This window comes from Manis javanica, chromosome 1 (genome assembly GCF_040802235.1).
Source record: "Manis javanica isolate MJ-LG chromosome 1, MJ_LKY, whole genome shotgun sequence".
Taxonomy (NCBI): domain Eukaryota; kingdom Metazoa; phylum Chordata; class Mammalia; order Pholidota; family Manidae; genus Manis; species Manis javanica.
In genome coordinates, this window is record NC_133156.1 from 122,693,390 (window position 1) to 122,718,409 (window position 25,020).

The following is a 25,020-nucleotide window of genomic DNA, read 5'->3' on the forward strand; positions in this document are numbered from 1 at the left end:
CTAATTTGCACACACATATTAACATAATAGGAATACGGTGACATAAACAAAGCAAATCTATAATTACCAGCCATCTCCAGTGAAGCCAAGAAAACCATTTAGGCACCCTAGGCATTTGTGAAAATTTGTCTATGATATGATGGATATTGTCCAACTGTACTTGAACCATCAGACAAATTAAAGCAGCCCATTTCTGGGATCTGTTCACATCCCATATGTTCTTTTAACCATAGATAGTCTATAGTCATGAGATTTTGGGGTGCTACAACTTGCACCCCTCCCAACCCCTGGTTGAGTTCCAACAGTACAGATCCAGTCAAATTCGTTGTCTCACTGTATGCACATGCCAGCCTAGACATCTCCCTCCTCCTTCTTATGGCAAGTCCAGGAGACGGTGGGCTGGATGCAGCCACAACCGCAGCATCGTCCGGATCCCTGTGGAGGCTTTTTGATGATCATCCCCCGGCACGAGTCCTCCAGAGAGTGCTGATGCCGGAAGCTCCTCCTCATATCGTATCTTAGTTCATTTTCTGGGTATCCAAGCTAGGCCTTGATCTTCTGCGTAGAAACAAACAGACCCTTTGCCCACACTTTGACATGCCCTCTATACCACTGTGCAGAACTCGTTGGAGGTCAGCACACAGGAACTGCTTTTTTTTTTTTTTTTTTTAATTAAGAGAAAGGAATATTATCAGCAAAGAGTACCTCCATAGCTGATCATCTGACACCCTTTAAGTGATCAACATTAAGGATATTTAAAGCATGCGTTGATCTTTGATTTACCAATAATTTTATCCTGTTAAGGAGTAATCCCCCTTTTCTTTCTTTCTTTCTTTTTTTTTTTTTTTAAATTTTTAATCTACACTTACCTGAAGAATACTATGTTTACTATGCTCTCCCCTATATCAGGTCCCCCCTAACAACCTTCATAAAAGTAAAACCTACCCATGCCCAGCACATGGCTTCAGTGATAACTAACTTCTGGCCAATTTTCTTTCCTTTATATTCCCACCCACTTTCCACCTCACCTCCATCCTCCACCACACTCCCAAATTATTTTGAAACAATTCCCAGACATCAAAACACTTTCTTTTAAATGTTTCAGAGTGTATCTTAAAAGGATATCTCTTTTTAAATAACTTCAATAATATTGTAACACTTCTCTAAATCAATAGTAACTAATATCATTAAATACTGTGATTCTATTTCTCAGCTATTCATAAATTTAGAGTTCCTTTGTGTCATGCCATCTATAATTTTAGCACTCCTGATACCTGACCCCTCATGTCTCCTTCCCTGTTTAATTATTCTTAATAGCATTTGCCAGTAACATGCTAATAGTTTGCTTATTCCCATGTTTAACATCTGTCTATCCAGGATACTACCTGAAATATAATTAACTTTCAATATTATTGTAGAAGAAATGAATAAGTTTGGAGTTAGATAAAAATTCCTTTATTTTGCTAATGAATTATGAGAGGTCCAAGAATAATATAAGGCTTGTACTGCCCACCTCTCTCTCTTTCATCACAATGGGCATGCTAGGTGAAGGATCCACAAATGTGTAAGGATGCAATGCTTTGAATTCAGATGGAAAAATAAGGCCTGTAGGCAGTAACAGTACAAATAGAATCCAAGGACCTACATCATCCTGTAGACATGGAATCCATTGAAAGCTTTCTCTGCCAGGTTTTTTGTTTTTATTTTTAATTAAAGGTATAATGGAATTATAACATATTAGTTTTATGTGCATAACAATGATTTGATATTAGCACATACTGCAAAATGATCACTATGGTAAGTGTGGTTAACATGTGTCACCATATGTAGATGGAAATTTTTGTTTTCTTGGGATGAAAACTGTAAGACCTCCTCTCTTGGAAACATTCAAATATGCAATACTGTAATATTAACTATAGTCACCATGCTGTGCATTATATTCCCAGGGCCTAATTACTATATAACTCAAAGTTTCTACTTTTGAACTCCTTCACCCATTTTGCCCACCTCTGTCCTCTCATCCTGGCAACCACCAATCTGTTCCCTTTATTTATGAGCCCTGCTTTTGTGTTTGATTCCACATGTAAGTGAGATCATCCAGTATTTGTCTTTCCCTAAGTTATTTCACTCAACCTCATACCCTCGAGTTTCATCGAAGTTGTTTCAAATGGCAAAAAAATAATTCCAGTGTGTGTGTGTGTGTGTGTGTGTGTGTGTGTGTGTGTGTGTGTGTGTGTATTCCATTTTCTTTAGCCATTCATCCATCAGTGGACTCAGATTGTTTCCATATATTGTCTGTTGTAAATAATGCTGCAGTGAAGGCATGGACTGAACCTCCATACTGCTTTCCACAGCAGCCAAGCCAATTCACATTCCCACTAATAGTGCACAAGTGATCCTTTGTTTTCCACCCCCTCACCAATACCTGTTATTTCTTGTCTATTTTTAACAGTGATTCTAATAGGTATGAGGTGTTATCTCATTGAAGTTTTGATTTACATTGCCCTGATCATTAGTGAAGCTGACCACCTTTTCATGTACCTGTTGGCCATCTGTATGTCTACTTTGAAAAATGTCTATTCAGGTCCTCTGCCCATTCTTTAATCAGATTGTTTATTCTTTCTGCTACTGAGTTGTATGGTTACTTTATATATTTTGGATATTAACGGTTGAACAGAAATATGCCTTGCAGCTATTTAGTCTCATTCAGTAGGCTGCCTTTTCATTTTGTTGATAGTTCCCTTTGCTGTGCAAATGTTTTTTAGTTGGATGTAGCTCCCATTTGTTTATTTTGGCTTTTGTTGCCTTTGCTTTGGTATGAAATCCAAAAAATGATTGCCAAGACAGGTATCAAGAGGCTTACCACCTATGCTTTATTCTAGGAGTTCTGTGGTTCCAGGTCTTACAAGTTTTTTCTATGCCTGTTTTAGAGTTGCACTGAAAAACCGTTACTAGAGCCGGTCTTATTTTGAGGATAGAAAATGCAAAGATGACTTTTGGGGTTTCATGCCCTGTCCCTCCAGGGCTGACAATACGAGGGGTCAGAATTACAAGATGTCCCTGGCTGTGCCTAAAGAATCTGGAAAAATCCCCAGTCCTGTTTTATGATACTCATTGAGAATTATTGTCTCAGCTTTAGAGATTCAGTCCTCCAAGTAAAGACCTGGACTTCCAGGGTCAGGAAGTCCTCTAGCACCTCGTTCTGAATAAATTACCTCTTTGCTATCCAGGAGTGACTGGGCAATTTCCCTTGGGGATTTCCTTCTAGAGACCAGAAACAAACTAGTCCCAGGGAGTAGAGCTGCTTGCAGGGAGCAGTGTCTCTTGAGCTTGGCATACTGGCAGAGAATTTAAACAGGTGCCCAGGAAATGGGGCAGGGGGATTGCGTATGAGGTAGTTAGAGCAGGTAGACAGGACGTGGAGCACCATTAATTTTGGGAAAGGGACCGTAAAACTGAGGGTCCAAGTCACTTCCAGAGATGGTAACCACTTGATTTCCTAAGGTCCCTACCCTTTGGTTAATTTTTTCTATGCGGAGAATATAGTGATTAATGGACAGAGAGGGGTTAAAGATCGCTCACTGACCCGATTTTCCCGCTGAGGACAGAATTTCCAATGGAGCACGCACCCAGGGAGGTGGAGCAGATGGGCAAGAGCGGACAAAGGGCAAAGACAGGCGGCATGCACCTCTTCCCAAGCTTCTGCCTGTTCTGGCAGCCAGTGCCCTGCCTGTTCTGGCAGCGCGTGTGTGTCCCCTGGGCTCAGGTTCCTTGCAGGGCGCGGGGCGCTGGGAGCAGGGCGCGCAGCGCGGAACTGGGCTCCGTGCTGCACGGGAGCGAGCATGGCGGGGCCGCGGGCGCTGCTTCTTCTGGGCTTCCTTGTGCCTGGGCTCCTGCTCTCAGAAGCAGCCAAAATCTTGACTCTCTCTTTTGTGGGTAAGTGATTGGCCAAGAATCTCGGGGCAGACGCGTCCCGGGCACCGGTGCCAGAGCTCGGACAAGCAGCCCTTGCACAGAGCGCCTGTCCCTGCGGCTTCCCAGACCTGGCTTGTGTCCCAGGCTGGAGGAGGGAGAGGTGGAGCCTTTTGTCCAGGCATGAAGAGGTCCATGGCTGCCAAAGTGGAGAAGATAGTTCTGGAAAAGAGAGAAAAAAACCCTTTCCTGTCTCTCCTGCTCAGGATGCGCTCTCTATGGCATTGAGCTGAGGCCAGAAGTTTGAGATCAGCCCAGTGCCAAGTGTCCAGGTTCCTCCTCTAGGGCTCCCCAAGCTGGGCGTTCAGAGGCTCACCCTAAATTTCTGGGGGTAACAGAGCAGAGACTGCTGTGAGCCTCTGCAGGCTGTGGGAGGCCAGGTAAAGGTGCTCCTGGGGGCAGCACTACCTTTAGGGGTCTGCGTGGGAGCCTGGTGGGGCAGGGACGCTGTTTCAAAGACAGTGAGAAAGATGACGTGTTTCCATCCAGAGGAGACCTGGAGTAGTGGGCGGGCCGGAGGAGCGGACCTCTGACCTGAGCATCTCTGAGGCCCCCTCCCTTTCACCAGAAGTGCTGGTAGTGTTGGAGGGACTTGTGGGTCTGTTAATTCTGCATTTGGCGGCTTCAGTTTTGTTCCTTTACCACTGCACCAAAATGAATAGAAGATGAAAGGGGACAAAAAGTATATCAGGATTAAAGGGTTATCATAGGATGGAGCTTCCCCAAGACTTTACTTCCGCCCTCAGTGGGCTGTCTGGAATCACTTTCAGATCACCGAGAGTCAGGAGATCTTAGAGCTTCAAGGAGCTGTAAATTGGTACCTCAGTCTGCTGTGTTTTGCTGAGCAGGAAACATGGGTCGGGGAGGTGAGGCACCTTTTGCAAGGGCACAGCAGACCTCCCCAATGGAACATACCCGGAATTTACTCAGTGCTACTTACCCCAACACCATCCTCTCCACAACTCCTATGGTCATGCACTTCTTGGGGATCTTTAAAAATCCCCCTCTAAGAAACCCTGTAAGTCCATTTGAACCTCTTTTTCCTTTCTTTCTGATCATTAATAGTGATGAAGCAGAACTTCCTCATGTCTTGAAGGCTCATGTTCCTCTGCCTCAGACTCTGGGAGGGAGCTGGTATGGCTTGTCTGGTGATGGAAGCCCCAGCTTTGTCCCAGGAAGCACCTGGGCTCACCTAGACCAAGATGGGAGCACTGTGGGGGCCCTTTCTTTCCCACTCCTAGTTCCTATATGGATTAAAATGTGAGCAAGAGGTGTTGGAAAGTTGGACTGCATATATCTCCTGTGACATCAGACTTGCAAGTCTAGGTAGGTATAAACAAACAGAAATCACTGCATGCTATTTCTGTGGCACTCTGCCCATCAAGTCCCATCTCCAAACACTTGCCATTTGTCATTAATTTCTCTCCTGAGAAGACTTTCTCTGCTGCTGAGACCCTTAGATTCAAGCAAAGGCCCCATATTGGAACTGAGTCTAAGAGAGGATTTTGGTGAGTTGGAACTTGTACTTACCCTGGAGATCAAACCTTCTCTCTTAGAGTCCCAGGATTGTGCTAGGACAGGTGATGTCTCAGTCTCTCATGCATACAGGATCCTGATGGCCCACCTTCTGGGCCCTGTGGTTATCCTGAATGACTTAATTTGATGTTCTGCCAAATTTAGGCCCCAACTGAGGAACGTGCTGCCAAATATATTCGTATCTGCAGGATTTTGTCACCGTGTGGTGGCTCTTCCTCCTTCTACTCGAAAAGCTGTTTCTTGGACTCTATTCAAGTTCCCATGTCTTTGACTGCTGCACCATCATAAATTTCAAAGACAAGGATCCAAGAAAAAGCTGTGATTGATTTTCCATTAGGACCCTTCCCGCTCACATGCGTAGCACTGTGCCACAATGTCCACCAGGGCACTCAGATTTAGGACATGGTGTCTCCGTAAAGCCTGGCTAACACACACTATGTACGTTAGCATCAGGAACTCCTCAGACCTAAACACAGAGAAGCTCATCACACTGACATGGAGAGTTACAAAGGGCATTTAATGGAGAATTACCAGAGGCCCAGGATTTGGGCCGGCGGGCTCTGTGAAGCTCATCCTCCTCCCCTCAACATCAACTTTCTGTTTCCTGCCTCTCCGCTCCTGATCTACCAGCCCATCATCTCAGACCCTCTGTTCTCATCATTACAGAAATGAAACTGTGCATTGTTCTTAGGTGGAAGCCATTATCTGCTGATGAACCAGGTGTCTGAGATCCTTCAAGCTCATGGCCATAATGTCACCATGCTTCTCCAGGGAGGAAACTCCCTGATACAGGGTATGTTTTCCCACTGCTTGATGATATCTTCTAGTCCAGGCAAAGGACACCACCTTTCACACAGCAGGGCCCAGCAAAATGTTTTTTAGATAAAATTGGATTGAAAGATATAAATGGATGTGTGTATCTCTGTGTGTGTTCCTGTGAGGCGATGGGACCTTGGCCCTGTTGACTGCATTCCCCACCGTGGTCCCTTGTCTCCTGCTCTTAGCTGGGCCTCTGCTCAGAACCAAGGAACCTTCCGTACATTATTTGCTATTTTGGCAGCTACTACTTTATATCATAGCTTCAAAATGTGTGGAACAGGAGTGTTCATCCTGTTATGCAAGATTTCTTATAGGTGAGGATCACTTTTCTTTTTCAGTATCATAGATTACATTCTCCTCTTTATGTTACCTACAATTTAAGGAAGATTTTTGAGAGATTCCCTTATTTATGCAGCTAAGATTCAGCATCTATTGAGATGAACTTGTTTTCTTGAAAAGTCAGTAGTTGCCCACAAGTTTATCCATACTGTTGTTAGATGCTCTTAGTTGAGTCATTGAATCCAAATAGTTTTAGGTAAAGTTTAAGTTAAATTTATTTAGCAAGTAAATCTTATCAACTCCTCTCCTGACCGGCAAGGAAACAGCAGCACAGAGAACATCAATGATTTGTGCAAAGTCACTGAATAGATTGATAAGAACATTGTGTGGATTTAGGACTTTAAACTCTGGATTTCTCAGTGTGAAGTATTGCTCAAGCTTTGATTTAAAAAAGAAATCAATACTAAGCAGTGTCTTTGAAAAACAAAATCTGAGAAGTTATGAAGCTTTGACGATGACTTCAGATTACTGTGCAGATTATTTTAACAACTTTCTTCTAGGAAAATGTTTTATGTTTTAATTGTGGTAAGATATACACAACATAAAATTGGCCACTTGATCCATTTCTGTGCATAGTTAGTGACTTTATCTACATTCACATTGTTCTGTAACCATCATCACCATCCATCTCCAGAATGTTTTCGTCATCACAAACTAAAGCTCTATCAGTGTGACTATTACCATCCACTCCTAGCCCCAGGAACAAGTATTCCTCTTTATTTCTCTAATAATTTGACTGTTTCAGATATTTCATGTGAGTGGAATCATGCAATGTTTGTCCTTTTATGACTACCTTATTTCACATAACATGATGTCTTAAAGGCTCACCACGTTATAGCATGGATCAGTATTTCCTTCCTTTACAGGGCTGAATATTATTCCATTGTATGTATGTACCAGACGCTTATGCATTCATCCATTCATCTTCCAAACATCAACATGGATTTTTTCTACCTTTTGGATATTGTGAATAATGCTGCTGTGAACACTGGTGTACAAATATTAATCTAAGTCCCTACTTAAAACCATTTAAATCACCTTCTACATTAGATTCTGTATTCTCTACTGACAATCATGTATATATATCCTTTTGCATTTGCCTTAACTGCAGATCGATTAAATAGCTATAAAGTATTGATTTTTAAATGAGTGTTTTAATTTTAGAAAATGTCACTAAATATAATTAATATTTAAATTATATTAAGTTAAAGTAAAATTTTAGATTGAAAAAAATCTTGGTAGTACCCTGAACTTTGAGAAACTACTTAAGGCTACAGACCTTCTATAAACATTTGTACTTTAACAAATATAGCATAAATACAGCAAACCTTTTAATCAATTGAGGAATTCATGAATCCTTTCAGTTTTATACTTGGGTTACAGGTTTTAAATTATAGAGTTTTTTTCAATATTTCACATCATGAGACTTTACAAGGTTTTAAAAGAGCATATTCATTCACTTCAAGAGTAGATTTTAGCTAGATATTTACAAATAAGGGAAACACATGACCCATGGATAATTCTTCTTGACCTGATGCTGATTCCAGTATACTGTAACATTTGAACCACTAATTAACACCTTGTTTGGACACACTTCCCCAACTTATTTATCTCTTTACAGTTTGTGGTGAATAAATGTAATGTATTATTTTCTATCATTAAAAATTAATTTAATTTATTTAATGAATAAATGCCATCAGAGGCACTGAAGAAGCAAAGATCTCTAATCTTTACTAGTATACCTATACCACCCAATATCTGGAATCACAATGTAGTTACCGGTGGAATCTGAAAGAATACTGAGGAGTGTGATAAAAAATTTTTAAAAACTCATGTAGGCTTGTACAGACTGTTATAAAAATACAGATGTTGAGAGCTTACCTCATGAGGATTAAGAAGGAGGTGAGGAATATGGCAGAGAAATCTATACTGTCTTAGACTATATGCCTGGACTTTTGCTGGAAATACAGATGATAAAATCTTCTTGCTGGTTATAGTAAAATATGACAGAAAAGAAATAAATTGAAAGGAGAACCACTAAGCATTAAAAGACAGGACTCCATGATTTTGAGCATTCTCAGCCTACCCAAACTGCAAAAGATTCTAAAGTTGGGAGATTCACTGTCAGGAAAGCAGAGAATCGTTTTGTCTGGTAGAGAAAACCAGTGGTGTGGCTGGGATAGCTATTCCTATTGCCCCTGAAGGATCAAGAGGTCAGAATATCCAGCTTCACTGGGAGCTCCTTGAAGATCAGGTCTGTCAATTATGGATCCCTTCCACCACATTAGCAGAAGCCAAAACTGGGGGAGAGATTACCTTTTAAAGATCTGTGGAGCAGTCCCTTGTCTTGTTGAGTGGATTCCCACGACATACCCAGCAGATCTGCAAGGCACTTGAGAATTTTATGCCAAAGAAAAACTTGTCAGTTTGGACTAAAGGGACAAAGAAAGAATGACAAGAAACAAGGCCATTAACACCCCCAAAGTTAGAAACGGGTTGATAAATTATTCAGGTGAAAACTCATGAAAGACAGGACAACCCTGGGGGTATAGCAATGAGCCCAGAGTGCAGAGCTTTAAACTCACATGGCTGAGCTTCAGATCTCGGTTGGTTATTTCCAGTCCTTAAAATGTACTATTGTTTTTATGACATTAAAGTTCATAGGGCCAGTCTCATTATTCCCTTCTATTTTGTATGATCATAGCTGTAAGTGGTATCTTATACCTGTCCCACTATGGTTTCTTAGGAGCAGATCTTGTTTCCTCATTTCACTGGTCCACAGTTGGACAGATATTTTACCTCTGGATGGATAATACCAAGACTCTCACCCATAATTGATTCAATTATTTGGATAATATAACTTGGAATTTTAGAGCTGGTGACTTTTAGATGAGATTTAGAATGAAATTGAATTGATGGTGTGGTACTTTGTGACTTCTGTCACAAATATTGGGATGCGGTAAATGTCTTTTGCTGTGGAATGAAATGAGTATGTGAGGTCCAGAGAGCAGGACATGGTAGGAAGATAACATCTTCCCAAAGAAATCCACATCCCAATCTTTAAAGCCAGTGAATAAGCTACCTTGCATGGCAAAAGGATTTTGCAGATGTGATTAAAATAAAAATCTTCATAAGGAAAGATTGTCCTGGATTTTCCAGGTGGGCCAGTGTAGTTCCAAGTGTCCTTCTAAAAGAAAGTTGATAGGAGAGAATAGAAGGAAGTGTGATGTTGGAAGGAAAAACCTGTCATGGGATTGCCAGTTGGAGGAAGGCACGAGCCAAGGTTTGAAGGCAGCTGCTAAGTAATGGAAGGAGCAAGAAAGTGACTGCCCTATAGAGCCTGCAGAAGGAATGCTGGCGTGCATGCCTGCACCTTGCTTTTATCCTGGGAGTCCTGTGTTGGACTTCTGTCCTCCAGAGCTGTAAGATAGAAATGTGTTGGTTTAAGCCACTAAGTTTCTAGCAGTTTGTTAGAGCAGCAGGAGGACACTGATACCACCATCATAGGTCGTCAACAGAGTACCTTGTCTTGTAGGGATGTTGCCCAAGCCTCTATATGAAGGCAAGTTTGGGGCACACTAATCACAGTGCCTACTGTACTGCGATTTGGACAGATTGTAGAGATTTTTGTTGCTGTTTACCTTACCCAAAGTGGGCTGATTTCCAGCTAATAAAGCATAAATGGACTTAAGGGAAAGACATAAATGAAAAATATGTTGCCTGCAGATTGTAAAACAACCTGAAAGATGATGGACCAGTTGAGATGTTGTGGTGTCATGATTCAATAGTTGTTTCTTGACAATGCCATGGATAGGGAGGCCTTATACTGAGCAAATAATTCTCAGGAATTTAACTGAGGTCCTGAGATTCAAGCTTTGTGTGGAAAAATTGAACATCCCTGTGTGACCTCTTTATTTGTGTTTCTGTGCCCTGAATGTGTGTGTCAAGTGAATGTCCTTTGAGGAGGGTGTCCTCAAGGGAATGTCTTACCTGTGCTCTTTGTGAAAGTTGGATGTGGTTAAGGTGTTGCTGAAAAGGACTGTGGTCAGTGGGATGGCTGTTGAAGTATGCCTTGGGCAGTTGGTGAGAGGCGTATTGTGTCACTTCCAAGTTTGGGCAAACTGTGGTTAAGATCCTGTTGAAATAGGCTCAGAACAGAATGTATTAGCTAGGTGCATGACTGCAAAATGTTTGCCAGGAGATACTTGGATAGACTCAGTAATTTCCCTATGACCAGGCATGGCACTTTAATGTATGGGACCATTAGTTTACCATCAGTCCTTACACATTCTTAGCCTGGAAGTTATATCTGATGAGGGTGCACATGCATGAAGAGAAAAGCAATGTTTATTACTCAATTAATAAGGCTTTTTTGTAAGAGCAGGACAGGCTCCCAAGCAAACCTGATAAATGGCTTTCCAGAGCACTGAGGGGTGACTAGCTTGAGTTTTGCTGTGGGTAGGGGTTGGGATGGCTCCCTCTCCTTGGCCTGAATTGCATGGTTTGAAACTCCCACTAGAAACAAATGAGGGAGAAAGAAGACTTTTTCCCACTTTGCTGAGATGAGGGAGTGGGAGATAGTGTTTGAAACCTATCAGCAGACAGACATCAGAAATGCACTCAGACGTTTTTGGGAGAAATAGTGGGGGAGAATCCATGCTGGTAAGTGGAGCTGCAGAGGACTACTCTTTAAATTTAACCTTCTAGTACTTTTTGCTGAATAAAAATTATTTGGGTGTATCACTTTACATAATGAACATGAATTTTTCTGTAATAGAAAGACCAGAGGCTCTGGAATCAAACGTGGTTGTATTTAAATGCAAACTACCACTTTCTGTGTGTGCAACTTTGGCAAATTATCTTAAACTCAGTGAACTTTTTCCCCCCTGTGAAATGAGACAAGTACATATAACTTCAATGAAAGTTTTAAATGGAACTTCCATAACTCTAAGTTGGAAATATTTCTGAATTATTATAAGGTTCTCAATAAATAAGTTCAGTTTAGAATTTTGGGTGACTGAGAAAGTACCCAAACAAGACAAAAATATTTCCTAAGGCAAATATTCAAGTAAATATGTACTGTATCCAAAACATGTTGATATCATGATGCTGATGTTACCTGATGTTTTGTACATATTTAAGTTTTAACCCTTTGTTATCTTATTAGATTTTAAAGAGATGAAAAAATCATACCAAGTTATCTCTTGGCTTCCACCTGAAGATTTTAACAAAGGACTTAAGGAGGTTTTTAAATTTCACATGGATGAAGCTTTGGAAGGCAGGTAATGTATTCTTATTGTTTGAAGCAAAGAGTCACTATTTCAGTGGTACAAATGAATGGGTACAGGCATGGATGCTGGGACTAAGGATATGAGAAAGGGTTGGATGGCTGGCTGGCTGGAGGGAGGGAAGGAGGCATAGGGATGAGTTGGTGGCTGGCAAAATAGGAATTTCACACCAAATCATCCACTGGAGATTCTACCCTGCTCTGTACTGTCCCTTTTCTTCAGCAAGCATGAATGTATTTCTGTAGAAAGTGGACGTACTTCCTTCTGGAACTTCCTCATAACTCTTCTCTCACAATTTTTGAAGATTCTAGGAAAATTCTACTTACTAGTCCTGACCCTGTTCAAATCTGACTTTTTCCAGAAAACCCCTTTTCCTCACTCAAACTGGAATACCTCGGTCCTTCCTGTATAGCTCTAACCTCACCTACTCGTGTGACACTAATTCTATATCATCTTGTTCTTTAGTTCTGTATTTTAATTACAGACTTTGTCTATTCTCCCTCAATTTAATATGTTGGAAGGAAGGTAAAGGGAACCATGCGTTCCTGAAAGTTTTTCTGTTTATTAGGCAATTTCACCTAGCAATAATTAACCATATTTTAGGACCTTTTATAGTATTAACTGAAAGTATCCAAAATACTTAACAACCCCTTCTTTGTTCTGTGTAATCTTTAAAAATACCCAACAGAGGATAATTTCAGCCAATCATTTCCATTGTGTGACTTGAAGTTGGTCCTAAAGATCGAGGAGATACCTGCACAGTCCTAGTGAATTCTCAGTTCTGTGCCTCCTCTGTCTGGGTGGGGTGTGAAGGTGCCGTGGTGTGCAATCAGAGGGGTGCCTGGGTGTTGTTCATTATCTCATTTGTCCATGCAGCTGCCAGGCCCCTGAGGTCCTGAGCCTTTGCTCCTGTTACCTCTGTTACCTTCAGATGCACGGGTATCCTCATCCATGTCCCCATATGTTGTACAAACAGTAAACATGGTCACATTTTACACAGGCAGTGATAGGAAAGCACTGCAAGAGGATAACGCCCTGGAATAGCCCCACAGGCAAACTCTCATTTACGTGTCCATAGGCTTTGCCACTGGGTTCTCTGGTCCCTCAGCCTGTTTTGAAGTGGACAGGCTTACCGTATGTTTCAAAAGCAGGCTTCTTTTTCCCTTCATTGTTTATCCTGTGGGCATAGAAAAGTGGAATTCCCATTTTAGGTTGCTTTTTGAGTGCTAATATGATGAAAGAGTCCCTTGGGTGAGGGGATCAGTCACAATGATTTTAAAATATGGCCTATATCAGCAATATTTTTTGGACTGTGTCATCAATGACTTCTACAGTTTGGCTGAATAAACAAGGAAATCTCTCATAACAAGTCAGTATATAAATGCATGATCACAAGGACATCACAGAATTTATCAAAGTGAAAGAGGTCTGTAAGGTCTGCGATGGTCAGAGATGGCTGCCAGAGCAGAAGGCCCAGCAGTGACAATTCGTTTTCAGGGAATGTAATTCAACTGTGCCCTTAGATTTTGAAAATTTAGTGTTCAATAATGTATTTGAAGTGGAAAAGAGGATGATAGGGAATCAGATCAGAGAGGAAAAGGAAGGGGGCACTTTAAAGAGCAGAGCATCTGTGCAGAGTGGCTGAATGAATTATTTATAGATAATGAGGGTATTTATGATCTAATAGGTGGGCTGCTGCTGGATGTTTTCTTTATTACTTGGGATAAACTTGTGTAGTTCAAGACTTTAAAAAATGTACTGTGAAATTAACACACCCAATGATTATCGATTATTTATTTTCTTTCTTATAGATTTAAGTTTGAACACTTTTTAAAATTTATGGAACAATTGGGGCTTCAGTGCAGTCATTTCCTAAGGAGAACGGATATCATGGATGTCTTGAAGAATGAGAACTTCGACCTGGTGATAGTTGAAAATTTTGAGTACTGTCCTTACTTGGTTGCTGAGAAACTTGGAAAGCCGTTTGTGTCCATTCTCCCCTCCTCTTTTGGCTTTGAGATGTTTGGATTACCGAGCCCCCTGTCTTATGTGCCGGTACTCTTCTCCATGCTAACTGACCACATGGGCTTCTGGGGTCGAGTAAAGAATTTTCTGATGTTCTTAGATTTCTCCAAGAAAAAATGGCAAATGTACTCTACGTTTGACAACACCATCAAGGAGCATTTTCCTGAAGGCTCTAGGCCAGTTGTGTCTCATCTTCTGAAGAAAGCAGAGCTGTGGTTTGTTAACTCTGACTTTGCCTTTGAATTTGCTCAGCCCCTGCTTCCCAACACTGTGTATGTCGGAGGCTTAATGTCCAAACCTGTTAAACCAGTACCACCAGTAAGTACACCTTAGTATGCAATGTGGACGTCATGCAGAGCCCTTCAGTGCAGAGCTGGTGGCCTGCCTATGGGTCCTGGGAGTGAAGCAGGGGGAGACAAGTGAGGTGCCTAGGTTACCCTCTTGAAGGAAGGACTCACTTTCAGGGTCATACAGGTATGTTGATAGGACTTGCACAACCCTGGGTTTGAACACCTCCTTAAATGTAGCACCCTGGGTCCTCTCCTGACTCACACTTGCCTTGGCTCTGGTGGGATAGTCCTTTAATAAGTTGATGTTTTCATACGATCATATTACAGTAGGTATATAATAAGCGTCTGTCACATACAAGGATTGTCAAGGAGAAGAGTTACTCACAATGAAACCCACAGCACCATGAGACGAGGGTGGCCAAGGCGGGACTGCGTGGGACTGACAGTAAGAACCGCAGGCACTGTTTCCAGGCCCCCTGGCCTGGTTCTTAACTCCACCCAGTCCCTGGTTTGGTGGTTCTGGGGTCAGGCCTCGGCATTGGAGTTGTAAAAGATACCCTGTTGGTTGGAATGCAGAGCCCAGACTCAGCACCACTGCTCTTAAGGTTTTCAAAATAGAGGGAAAGTAAGGTGAGTTGGCCGACTGTTATCTGTCAGCAGAGGGTTGCCATTATATGGAACTTATCTAAATAATACCTTGCCAGTGGGCGGGGAAGTGTGATGAACTTTGTTTTCTAAATGAGGGACAAAGGCTCAGGTGATAAAGGTCACTTTCCCACTAGCATTCGTTTCAGAGCAAGGGAGCCTCCCTGTCGGGACTGGGCCTTCCAGGCACTGAAGTGTCACCCTCGTCCTACTGACCTAGTGTGGGGAAAGCATGGAGAGCTGGGGGATGATCCATGGGCTAGATGGGCCCGAGTGGGTAGAAGAACTTTTTAGGGATAGGGCTTGGAGGGAAGGTGTTCCGGTTGGGAAGAACAGGTTATCCCTAGTGTTGAGGAAAAGATAAACCAGGAATAACTCTGGGTTTCCTGGGTGACTCTGGCTAGACAAGAGCAGAAGTTTCAATTGCACCAACATAGCCAGGCCAGATTGCAAAGTGCCTTCCCTTACAGGAGAGCAAGTCAGGCCTTGGCCATGGGCCAGCGGGAGGGAATTGTTGGTGAGGTAGCAAAGGCTTTTTTCAAAAACTTTTCAACTCTGTATTTTTCAGTTTTTATGTAGTGGTCTTTGGTGCTTTTGTAATCATAAAGGGATGACAAGGCTGCTGTGGAAGTGGTCTTTACACATGGTGAATTAGGCAATGTTATGCTAGATGGACTCAACCCAACAGTGAGGGTCTAGGAGCAGGCAGAGGGCCTTGGAAGTCCAGGGACAGTCAGGCTCTGGAGAAACACTTGAAGCAACAATTGACAGAACTGGGTTAAAGGCAAGATTTCAACGTTCGGTCAGCACGTTCTGCTGAACTGCCTAGGGGCATAAAAACCAATCTGCCCAGAACAGGTGTTGGCTTTGGGCATTAGCACTTTAAAAATTCTTCCCTTGTGGATATAAGTTGCAGACATGTGGGGAACCACTGAGGTAGAAAGTGAACCAGAAAGATCAATGACTGAGAATATCTTAGTATATTGGGACAAAATGTGCTTCATGGCACACTGTGTGTGCATAGCTGGTTGCCTGTCCTCTTCTGTCCCTGCCACCCTTCTTCTTATGCCAAACACGTTCTCCCAGCTTTTCCACTCCAGCCTCCGACATGCCACCTACCTCTGGGGGATTCTGACTTCACTGCTTTTCTTCCTTTTACTACCACCTCTAGAGGTCTTGGAGAATCCCACGTGACCATGCCTCCATGGACCTAATATGAGTAGAGGCTCTAGATGGCCCTGACACCATCGTAAGGGTTCCAAAGTAGAAAGATGTTCCTATCAATAGAATGGGTGTGAGAAGAATGCAGAAGAAACTGAGCTATGAGCTGTGAGTCGCAGAGGCCATGAGAGCAGTTTCAGGACAGCGAGCTCCAGAATGGCAGGGGGGTTGTTCAGTTAATATCTGGCTTCCACTGCATGGCTGTGTAGGCTTTTATGAACCACTTTGTTCCTCTCCTTTCCTTACTTCCCTCTCTCCAGGAATTTGAGGATTTCATTGCCAAGTTTGGTGACTCCGGCTTTGTCCTGGTGGCGCTGGGCTCCTCGGTGAGAGTCTTTCAGTCCCCGGAAATTCTCAAGGAGATGAACAATGCCTTTGCCCAGCTCTCTCAAGGGGTGATATGGAAGTGTAACCCTTCTTTTTGGCCCAAAGACATCCAATTGGCAGCAAATGTGAAGATTGTGGGCTGGCTTCCCCAGAATGACATCCTTGGTAAGGGCTGCTCAGGTCTGCTTCTTTCTTGATTATGTGTTTAGGGCCCATCAAGGCTGTGGCCTTTAAGTGGGCAATGCTGTCAGGATGAGTAAAGGTCTGATAGCTAAAGGGAAGTCTTCAGAGGGCAGGAATGGAGCCGCCAGCTGGAGATCTTGGGGAATCAGTCTCTACCTCCATAGAGAACAGATGACCAAACAGCCTTTGCCCTCCATTCTTTTCTATTTTAGGTCAATGTCAGCAACCATAGACCAAGTGCATTTGGTCTAGTAAAGGTCACTTAACCACAATCAAAAACAATCTGTGGATGCTGAGAAAACTTATCAGGGAGTAGTCACACTGTGTGTAGTGGCTTCATGAGCATCCTCTCGCCGTGTGTCCTCACACATACATACACACACATCCTCCTTTGCTACAGGTGTGAATAACTCATACCTTAAGAACACTGATGGTAATGGTGTCTTTAAAAGTGATGAAACCCCTGAGGCCAAGCTGAGCCACCTCATATCCAGTTGTTTACTCCATTGCGTCTTTGCTACCAGGGAGTTCCCTCAGCCCCCAGCAGGTTTTCCCTGTGCCCAGTGCTTCTTCTTACAGACTCCTCATTGCCGTAGCCACTGACTGTTTCAGAGGTTCATAACCTATGCTATGAACCAAAAACATCTGGGGAATATAAGGAGCAGATTCCTGGTTCTACTTCTGTAAATGTATTTCTTTAATTCTGGGGCAGGACACATGATTCTAATTTCAAAGAAGAGACAGGGAGATCCAGATGCACATCCCAGTTGAGCAGCACAGTCTGAGATGAACTGTTCATAATCAGTGATCATTTTAGTTAGCTCTAAATAAGGAGGGTTTGGAAATGCTGGAACTGGAAATACTGCGGTACAGAGCTCCATCTCTGCTTTCAAGGGACTAGTCATTTTTTGAGGAGAAAACAGGGACTGTCAGTTTTATGAGTGCCATGTGATTTGTGATGTCAATGACTGTGTCCAGAATTCAGGAAGAGGGAGATTATATGGCAGATGAGAAAAGACTGCTCATAACAACAAGAGAGAGAGACAGACAGACAGACAGAGACAGAGACAGAGAGAGTCAGAGGGACATGTAAAGAGAAAACAGAGCTGAGGGAAGGCACAGGGGTGATAGAAGGAAGGAAGCTTGGGTGGATACATAGAGATATGTTCCTGTCTTAGCACTATTTTCTACAGAATTCCCTGGATTCTGAGTCTTTGTTTAAATCTTATCTATGGCAAGGTATCTTAATAAAAGGCAAGGGTAGGAATTCTGTATGTTGGAAACAGCTCCTGGGATATGTTCCAAGCATAATCATCGTTATAACAGCTCCAATGCACCTCTAACATTATCTTGATGTTTTCTTCTACTTTTGCCACTTTCCCTGGTGTTCTGAAACTCTCCATTCTGAAATAATCTGCTGTCCTTCTTATCTGCAACAGCTCACCCTCGCATACGTCTTTTTGTCACCCATGGAGGAATAAATAGCATAATGGAGGCCATCCAACATGGCGTGCCCATGGTGGGGATTTCCCTGTTTGGAGACCAGCCTGAAAACCTGCTCCGAGTAGAAACTAAACATTTAGGTGTCTCTGTCCAGTTAAAGCAGTTGAAGTCTGACACACTGGCTCTGAAGATGAAGCAAGTCATAGAGGACAAGAGGTACGTGACTCTCTGGGCTTGAGGTCACATAGGAACCATCAGGCATGAAGGGTACTACGTGGGTCTTCTTTGTAACACAAGCAGAAATGTTGAGGACATGCGCGTGAAGCAACAGCTGACTGTTTCCTCTGAGAGCCAGACTAGCCATATTAGGTTAGATGCTGAGAACAGTTTTCTAATTACGGGTTGTGAGAGACACACACTATCTACACAGAGTCCCCTGAAATGTCATATATTTTGGGGGCACTTGTATAGTAGAGTTCCCACTGAGGCAGGAGGTTGCTCTTCTGTCCAACATGCCACACTGTGCCTACCTCAGGCTCTTTGTCTGAGCTGCTCCCAAGAACACCCTTCCCTTCTGTTCACAGGCAGCTCCTTCATGACATTGGGGTATCATCTTCAGTGCTGTTTCTTCAGAGGCTGGTTGCTCTCTCACAGTCCTAACTAGACTCCTCTCCCACCCAGTCCAATCATAATTCATTATTTCCATCTTAACACTCCTTGGGATCTGTAACTACCCCATTGCTTTATGTTTTAATTTTTGTCTGTCCTGCCACAATAGAGTGCATATGCTCCCCCAGACAGCAACGTGTGTCTCTTGTTTCCACTATGTTCCTGGGCCCCTCCCAGGGCTGCCACAAATTAAGTTTGAATAAATTTCTGTTACCTGAGTGGATACATGGGGTCTCTTGATCTCTCTGGTAACCTCCAATCAGCACAATGTGAAAAGAAAAATACATATCTTGTTTCTCATAACTAAGAGGGACTGAGTAACTTGGAGTTTCAAGGGCATAAATCTGAATCAAATTTCAAGACTTAACATGTTACCTTGCACATAGGAGACATGCAAGCACTTTTTGTTATATGACGGGAAATAGCCACCCAGTTTATGACTCTCATCCTTGAAAGCTTGGTAAGCTGCAGGTGTTAGACAACCCCAGAAATTTGTTTATATTTGGTTTGTCATGTATTGCAAATGTTTGCATTGTGAAGAATGAATTTGTAACTTCTGTTGTATTTTCAAAGACTCAGACCTGAAATGTCAGTCATCCACAGGCCCCTGTGTTCGGGCCTGTTGGACTGTGATGGTCTCTAGACATTGTACCTCAGGGCAAGGTTAATGATTTGTGGGGCCTGATGGAAAATGGAAATGTGGAGCCACATTTTATAAGACTGAAGCATTTGAAGATTGTGACAGCAGAGAATTACGTCAAGCACAGAGGCCTTGTTCAAATATGTAAGCCACAGCTTGTGATGCGAGTGCTGGCCCACATGATGCTCTCTCTGCACGGCAGGAAGATGCAGGCCTCATCCAGGCCACGGTGCCCAAAGTCACATTTGTTACCTAGCCTGACAGTGGCAAAGTAGGTAGTCAATATCACATAGTTACTTATAGTTATGTAGGTATGATTATATTTCTATATATTTCACTATATATTACATATATATGTTACTTCATATCTATTCTGTCTATAATCCTGCTTGGGGTAGATATTAGACCCTATTAGTTCAGTGACATTTTTATAATCCAGCACGATCAGCACTAAGCATGGATCTTTGTATATAGGCCGCAGTTAGATCTTTGCAAAGGGGCCTGGCTGGATTGGCAAGGCCAAGATGACCAATTTTCCTTGACCCTGACTCTTTTGTGCGTATGGTGGAAAATGTGTGTCCATGTGTCATGAAAGATCTCTAAGACATCTAAGAGCATGTGAGTGATGCCATGCCCTGTCTCACCAACAGGTACAAATCAGCAGCGGTGGCCGCCAGCATCATCAGGCGCTCCCACCCCCTGACCCCTGCCCAGCGGCTGGTGGGCTGGATCGACCACATCCTCCAGACAGGGGGTGCAGCGCACCTCAAGCCCTATGCCTTGCAGCAGCCGTGGCATGAGCAGTACCTGCTAGACGTCTTCTTGTTCCTGCTGCTGGTCACCCTGGTCGCCGTGTGGCTCTGTGGGAAGCTGCTGGGCATGGTGGCCAGGTGGCTGTGTGGGGCCAGGAAGCTGAAGGAGGCCTGAGGCCATATGTGGCTCACCATTTCTCATGAACCTCCCTCCTGTTCTGGCCACCCTTGTTCTCCACATCATAGCCGTTTGCTCTTTTTGCTACAAATCCCTGCCTGCTGGCTTTGAAATTCTTTATTCAGCACTTGTGGAGTTTTTTATTTTCCAGTTAACAAGGGCTATTGTGTGACTCAGCCCTCGAGTCATTTGGACCAGTGTCCCTGAGAGCTAAAGCCTGGAAGCCCGCCTTCCCTGGCATGGCCCTCTGGGAGGCCCTGAGCCTGAACATCCCAGCCTCCATGGCCAGGATCTTCTCAGCCTCTTTCCCTCATCCTGCCTCCACCCCTTGTCATGGAATGACTCCTAAGACAGGCGCTTTGCTAATACTTCTCTGTTCTGTTTGCTTCTCTGCCAACTCTCCTCAAAACTTGGGAAGCTACATATATCCCTTTGACAAGGAAAGTAAGTTTTCACACTGTTATCTTCTCCCTCTCCCTCGCAAAGAGACTTCTGTCCCCATGCCTGGAATTCTTCCATATTGCCACTAATGGCTGTAGGGAAAGTGGGAAAGTCTCTGCATTGCAGCTGGTAAGGACTCAGAGAGCTGGGAGTGGGCGTTGGGTTATCTGACCTGTAGTGTTTGATACATGGTAAAGGGCCATGAAGCCCTCTGTAATGCTTGACCCGTCAAGGCTGAATTTCTTGCTATTTCCTGTGATTGTGTCCTGGTCTATGTAGGAAATCAGCAAGGAGTCTTTTATATGCTTAAAAAGAAAATTTTATTCTCTTGGTTTTAGTCTTTGGCTGGGCCTGAGGCAGCCCCTGTCACAGACTTGGCCTCAATGAGTTTCCTAGCGTGAAGGGGACATACCGGCAGGGAGAGAGAGGTGATGATGCCTATCACAGAGCCCCAGCTCTTGATTCCTATGCAGATGAGAAGGGGGAGCGGGATTGTGGCTGTCGATCCCAGGACAGTACAGGGAAGCCTCTGTGCTGTCCCTCACGGGTCTACTGCCTAGACCAGTGGGCACTGAGCCTTTGGTGCTATAAGAAGGTTAAAGTGCCCCTATTTCCAAGTCTGTAGAAATTGTGATTTATACATGGATTCTCCTTTCAACCAGCATGGCTCTGAGATCTTCTGTGCCAAAGACTTTGGGGTAATAACTAAGAGGGTATCAGCATCAAAATGTCCCCACATGTCCCCACATGGAGAATGAAGACTTTAGGATATCTAATAGGCCCTCCACAAACCACACTGTAACTCCATGCCGTTCATATGATAAGATCAATAATAAGGAGAAATAAAACTAACACTGTCGCATATATGGAAAACTCAACATCAAATTTAGCAGTTTTTTTCCTGAGCTCCTACTACAAAGCTTTGTGGAGAGCTAGTGAGTCCAGAAAAATAGTGCAGACAAGAGGAAAAAAGGGGACAGAAGGCCCTTGGATGAGCCAGGACTATACCCAGAAAGAGAAAATCTGCATCCCATATGGAAATCCCGAGCAAGAGTCCTGGCAGAGCAAAGCTTTGACCAAGGGAAAGGGACACAAAAGCATGAGGGACCCACAGTATTCACCTTGGAAAAGGCTCTGTGTCTGAACGAGAGGAGGGTAGACCGGAAGGGGGAGCACTCTGGATAATGGGTGATGAACAACAGAAAGGCAGCCGGAGAAAGTGTGGGATCCAGTAGGACAACAGGAATCCAGAAGGCTGGATATTACAAATCCCTCAGCCCATCCTCAAACACAAAAGCTATACATTAACGAGTCTGCAGTTGTAGATCATTTGCTATAGGACTCTGCGTGTTCTTAGATGTCTGTATCTGTCTCTCACTGGATTTCTGCATCAATGGGCAATGCATGGGAGCTGAATGAAATAGTGTACCTTTCCACAATTAAAAAATTCCATTAAAAATATATATACAATATCTGTATAGACTCATATGTCTGACATGTTTCTTCCTCACCCAAAATTAGCAAATTTAGAACGTTTTGCTTGTTTGACAATTTCTTTTTGGTTAAACGTGAAATGGCATATTGAAGTTGTGGGAAATGATTACATTGACTGGTCCCAAAATGGTTTCTAATTATGGAAGCTAGGAAGCTATAAAATTTATTGAAATTTAGCTCTCAGGAAAGGAATTGACCGAATATCTTTTTTCTCTTTAATACCTTATCTATTCAATACTTGTGAAGATTCAGTAGACCTGATAATAAGTGTCGAGCTGATTGCTGTTTCAAGAGACACATCTGAAATACAAGGATACAGGACAGTTAAATATAAAACAACACAAATAGAAAAGGACAGGTTATGAAATATAAGTGGAAAACAAATCTGAGTAGTTAATATCAGACACTATAGACTTTAGGTGAGAAGCATTACTGGAGACAAAAATTGTTACTCATATAACTAAGATGAATTGTTTCACTGGGATGGTATGGTACCTCACACTATAATTGTAAATGTGTATGCATCTAATGATGTGTTCTCAAAGTGTCTACAGCAAAAACTGAAATAACAAGAAAAATTAGAAAAAGAATAGAATCATAGTGGGAGAATTTAAAAATCTTCTTAATGAATACTTTCTAACATTCATAAAAGTAAAACTTACCCATGCCCAGCACATGGCTTCAGTGATAACTAACTCCTGGCTAATTTTCTTTCCTTTATTTTCCCACCCACTTTCCACCTCAACTCCATCCCCTACCACACTCCCAAATTACTATGAAACAATTCCCATACATCAAAACACTTTCTTTTAAATGTTTCAGAGTTTATCTTAAAAGACAAGAAATCTCTAAATAACTTCAGTAATATTGTAACACTTCTCTAAATCAATAACTAATATCATTAAATACTGTGATTCTTTTTCTCAAATATTCATAAATTTACAGTTCCTTTGATTCATGCCATCTACGATTTTAGTACTCCTGATATCTGACTCTTCATGTCTCCGTCCCTGTTTAAATATTCTTAATAGCATTTGCCATTAACATGCTAATAGTTTGCTTATCCCCATGTTGAGCATCTGTCTGTTCAGGATACTACCTGGAATATAATTACCTATCCGTATAATTGTTGAAGAAATGAGTAAGTTTGGAATTAGATAAAAATTCCTGTATTTTGCTAATAAATTATGAGAGGTCCAAGAATAATATAAGGCTTGTAATGCCCACTTCTCTCTCTTTCATCACAATGGGAATGCTAGGTGAAGGATGCACAAATGTGTAAGGATGCAATGCTTTGAATTCACAGGCAAAAATACGCCTGTAGGTAGTAACAGTACAAATAGAATCCAAGGACCCACATCATCCTGTAGACATGAAATCCACTGAAAGCTTTCTCTGCCTGTTGTTTTGTTTTTATTTTTAATTAAAAATATTTCAATTAAGGTATAATTGAATTATAACATTATATTAGTTTTATGTGTACAACATAATGATTTGATATTAGCACATATTGCAAAATGATCACTATGGTAAGTGTAGTTAACATGTGTCACCATATGCAGATGGAAATTTTTGTTTTCTCGGGATGAAAACTTTAAGACCTCCTCTCTTAGAAACATTCAAATATGCAGTACTGTAATATTAACTATAGTCACCATGCTGTGCATTATATTCCCAGGACCTAATTACTTTATAACTCAAAGTTTCTACTTTTGAACTCCTTCACCCATTTTGTCCACCTCTGTCCTCTCATCCTGGCAACCACCAATCTGTTCCCTTTATTTATGAGCCCTGCTTTTGTGTTTGATTCCACATGTGAGATCATCCAGTATTTGTCTTTCCCTAAGTTATTTCACTTAACCTGATGCTCACGGGTTTCATCAAAGTTGTTGCAAATGGCAAGAGAATAATATTCCAGTGTGTGTGTGTGTGTGTGTATTCCATTTTCTTTAGCCATTCATCCATCAGTGGACTCTTAGGTTGTTTCCATATATTGTCTGTTGTAAATAATGCTGCAGTGAAGGCATGGACTGAACTTCCATACTGCTTTCCACAGCCGCCAAGCCAATAAACATTCCCACTAATAGTGCACAAGTGATCCTTTGTTTTCCACACCCTCACCAGCACTTGTTATTTCTTGTCTATTTGTTACAGTGATTCTAATGGGTATGAGGTGTTATCTCCTTGAAGTTTTGATTTGCATTGCCCTGATCATTAGTGAAGCTGACCACCTTTTCATGTACCTGTTGGCCATCTGTATGTCTACTTTGAAAAATGTCTATTCAGGTCCTCTGCCCATTGTTTAATCAGATTGTTTATTCTTTCTGCTACTGAGTTGTATGATTTCTTTATATATTTTGGATATTAATGGTTAAATAAATGTATGCCTTGCAGCTATTTGGTCTCATTCAGTAGGCTGCCTTTTCATTTTGTTGATAGTTCCCTTTGCTGTGCAAATGTTTTTTAGTTGGATGTAGCTCCCATTTGTTTATTTTGGCTTTTGTTGCCTTTGCTTTGGTATGAAATCCAAAAAATGATTGCCAAGACAGGTATCAAGAGGCTTACCACCTATGCTTTATTCTAGGAGTTCTGTGGTTCCAGGTCTTACAAGTTTTTTCTATGCCTGTTTTAGAGTTGCACTGAAAAACCGTTACTAGAGCCGGTCTTATTTTGAGGATAGAAAATGCAAAGATGACTTTTGGGGTTTCATGCCCTGTCCCTCCAGGGCTGACAATACGAGGGGTCAGAATTACAAGAT

General features: G+C 42.3%; 1 protein-coding gene across 3 annotated transcripts; it reads left to right on the forward strand.

The window, feature by feature from the left end:
* The first annotated feature begins 3,050 nt into the window (after window positions 1-3,050).
* Window positions 3,051-22,240, forward strand: LOC140843015 (UDP-glucuronosyltransferase 3A1-like). 3 transcript variants are annotated; one of them, XM_073237115.1, is made up of 8 exons: window positions 3,056-3,936; window positions 5,214-5,298; window positions 6,200-6,301; window positions 11,834-11,948; window positions 13,766-14,297; window positions 16,396-16,627; window positions 18,085-18,304; window positions 20,048-22,240. In XM_073237115.1, exons 3-8 carry the CDS (start codon window positions 6,220-6,222, stop codon window positions 20,322-20,324), a joined length of 1,458 nt encoding a protein of 485 aa, XP_073093216.1. In that variant the 5' UTR covers window positions 3,056-3,936; window positions 5,214-5,298; window positions 6,200-6,219; the 3' UTR covers window positions 20,325-22,240. The 3 variants fall into 3 exon arrangements, with proteins under 3 accessions (XP_073093212.1, XP_073093215.1, XP_073093216.1); XM_073237111.1 differs by lacking the exon at window positions 5,214-5,298 and having other exon boundaries at window positions 3,051-3,936; XM_073237114.1 differs by lacking the exons at window positions 5,214-5,298; window positions 6,200-6,301 and having other exon boundaries at window positions 3,052-3,936.
* The last annotated feature ends 2,780 nt before the right edge of the window (window positions 22,241-25,020 follow it).

Excerpts from the sequence above, each read along its gene's own strand:
- LOC140843015 (XM_073237111.1), top strand. The coding sequence starts at position 3,843 with ATGGCGGGGCCGCGGGCGCTGCTTCTTCTGGGCTTCCTTGTGCCTGGG. Across the intron at positions 16,628-18,084 it reads TCCCCAGAATGACATCCTTG|CTCACCCTCGCATACGTCTT; the intron begins GTAAGGGCTGCT and ends TATCTGCAACAG. Across the intron at positions 18,305-20,047 it reads CAAGTCATAGAGGACAAGAG|GTACAAATCAGCAGCGGTGG; the intron begins GTACGTGACTCT and ends TCTCACCAACAG.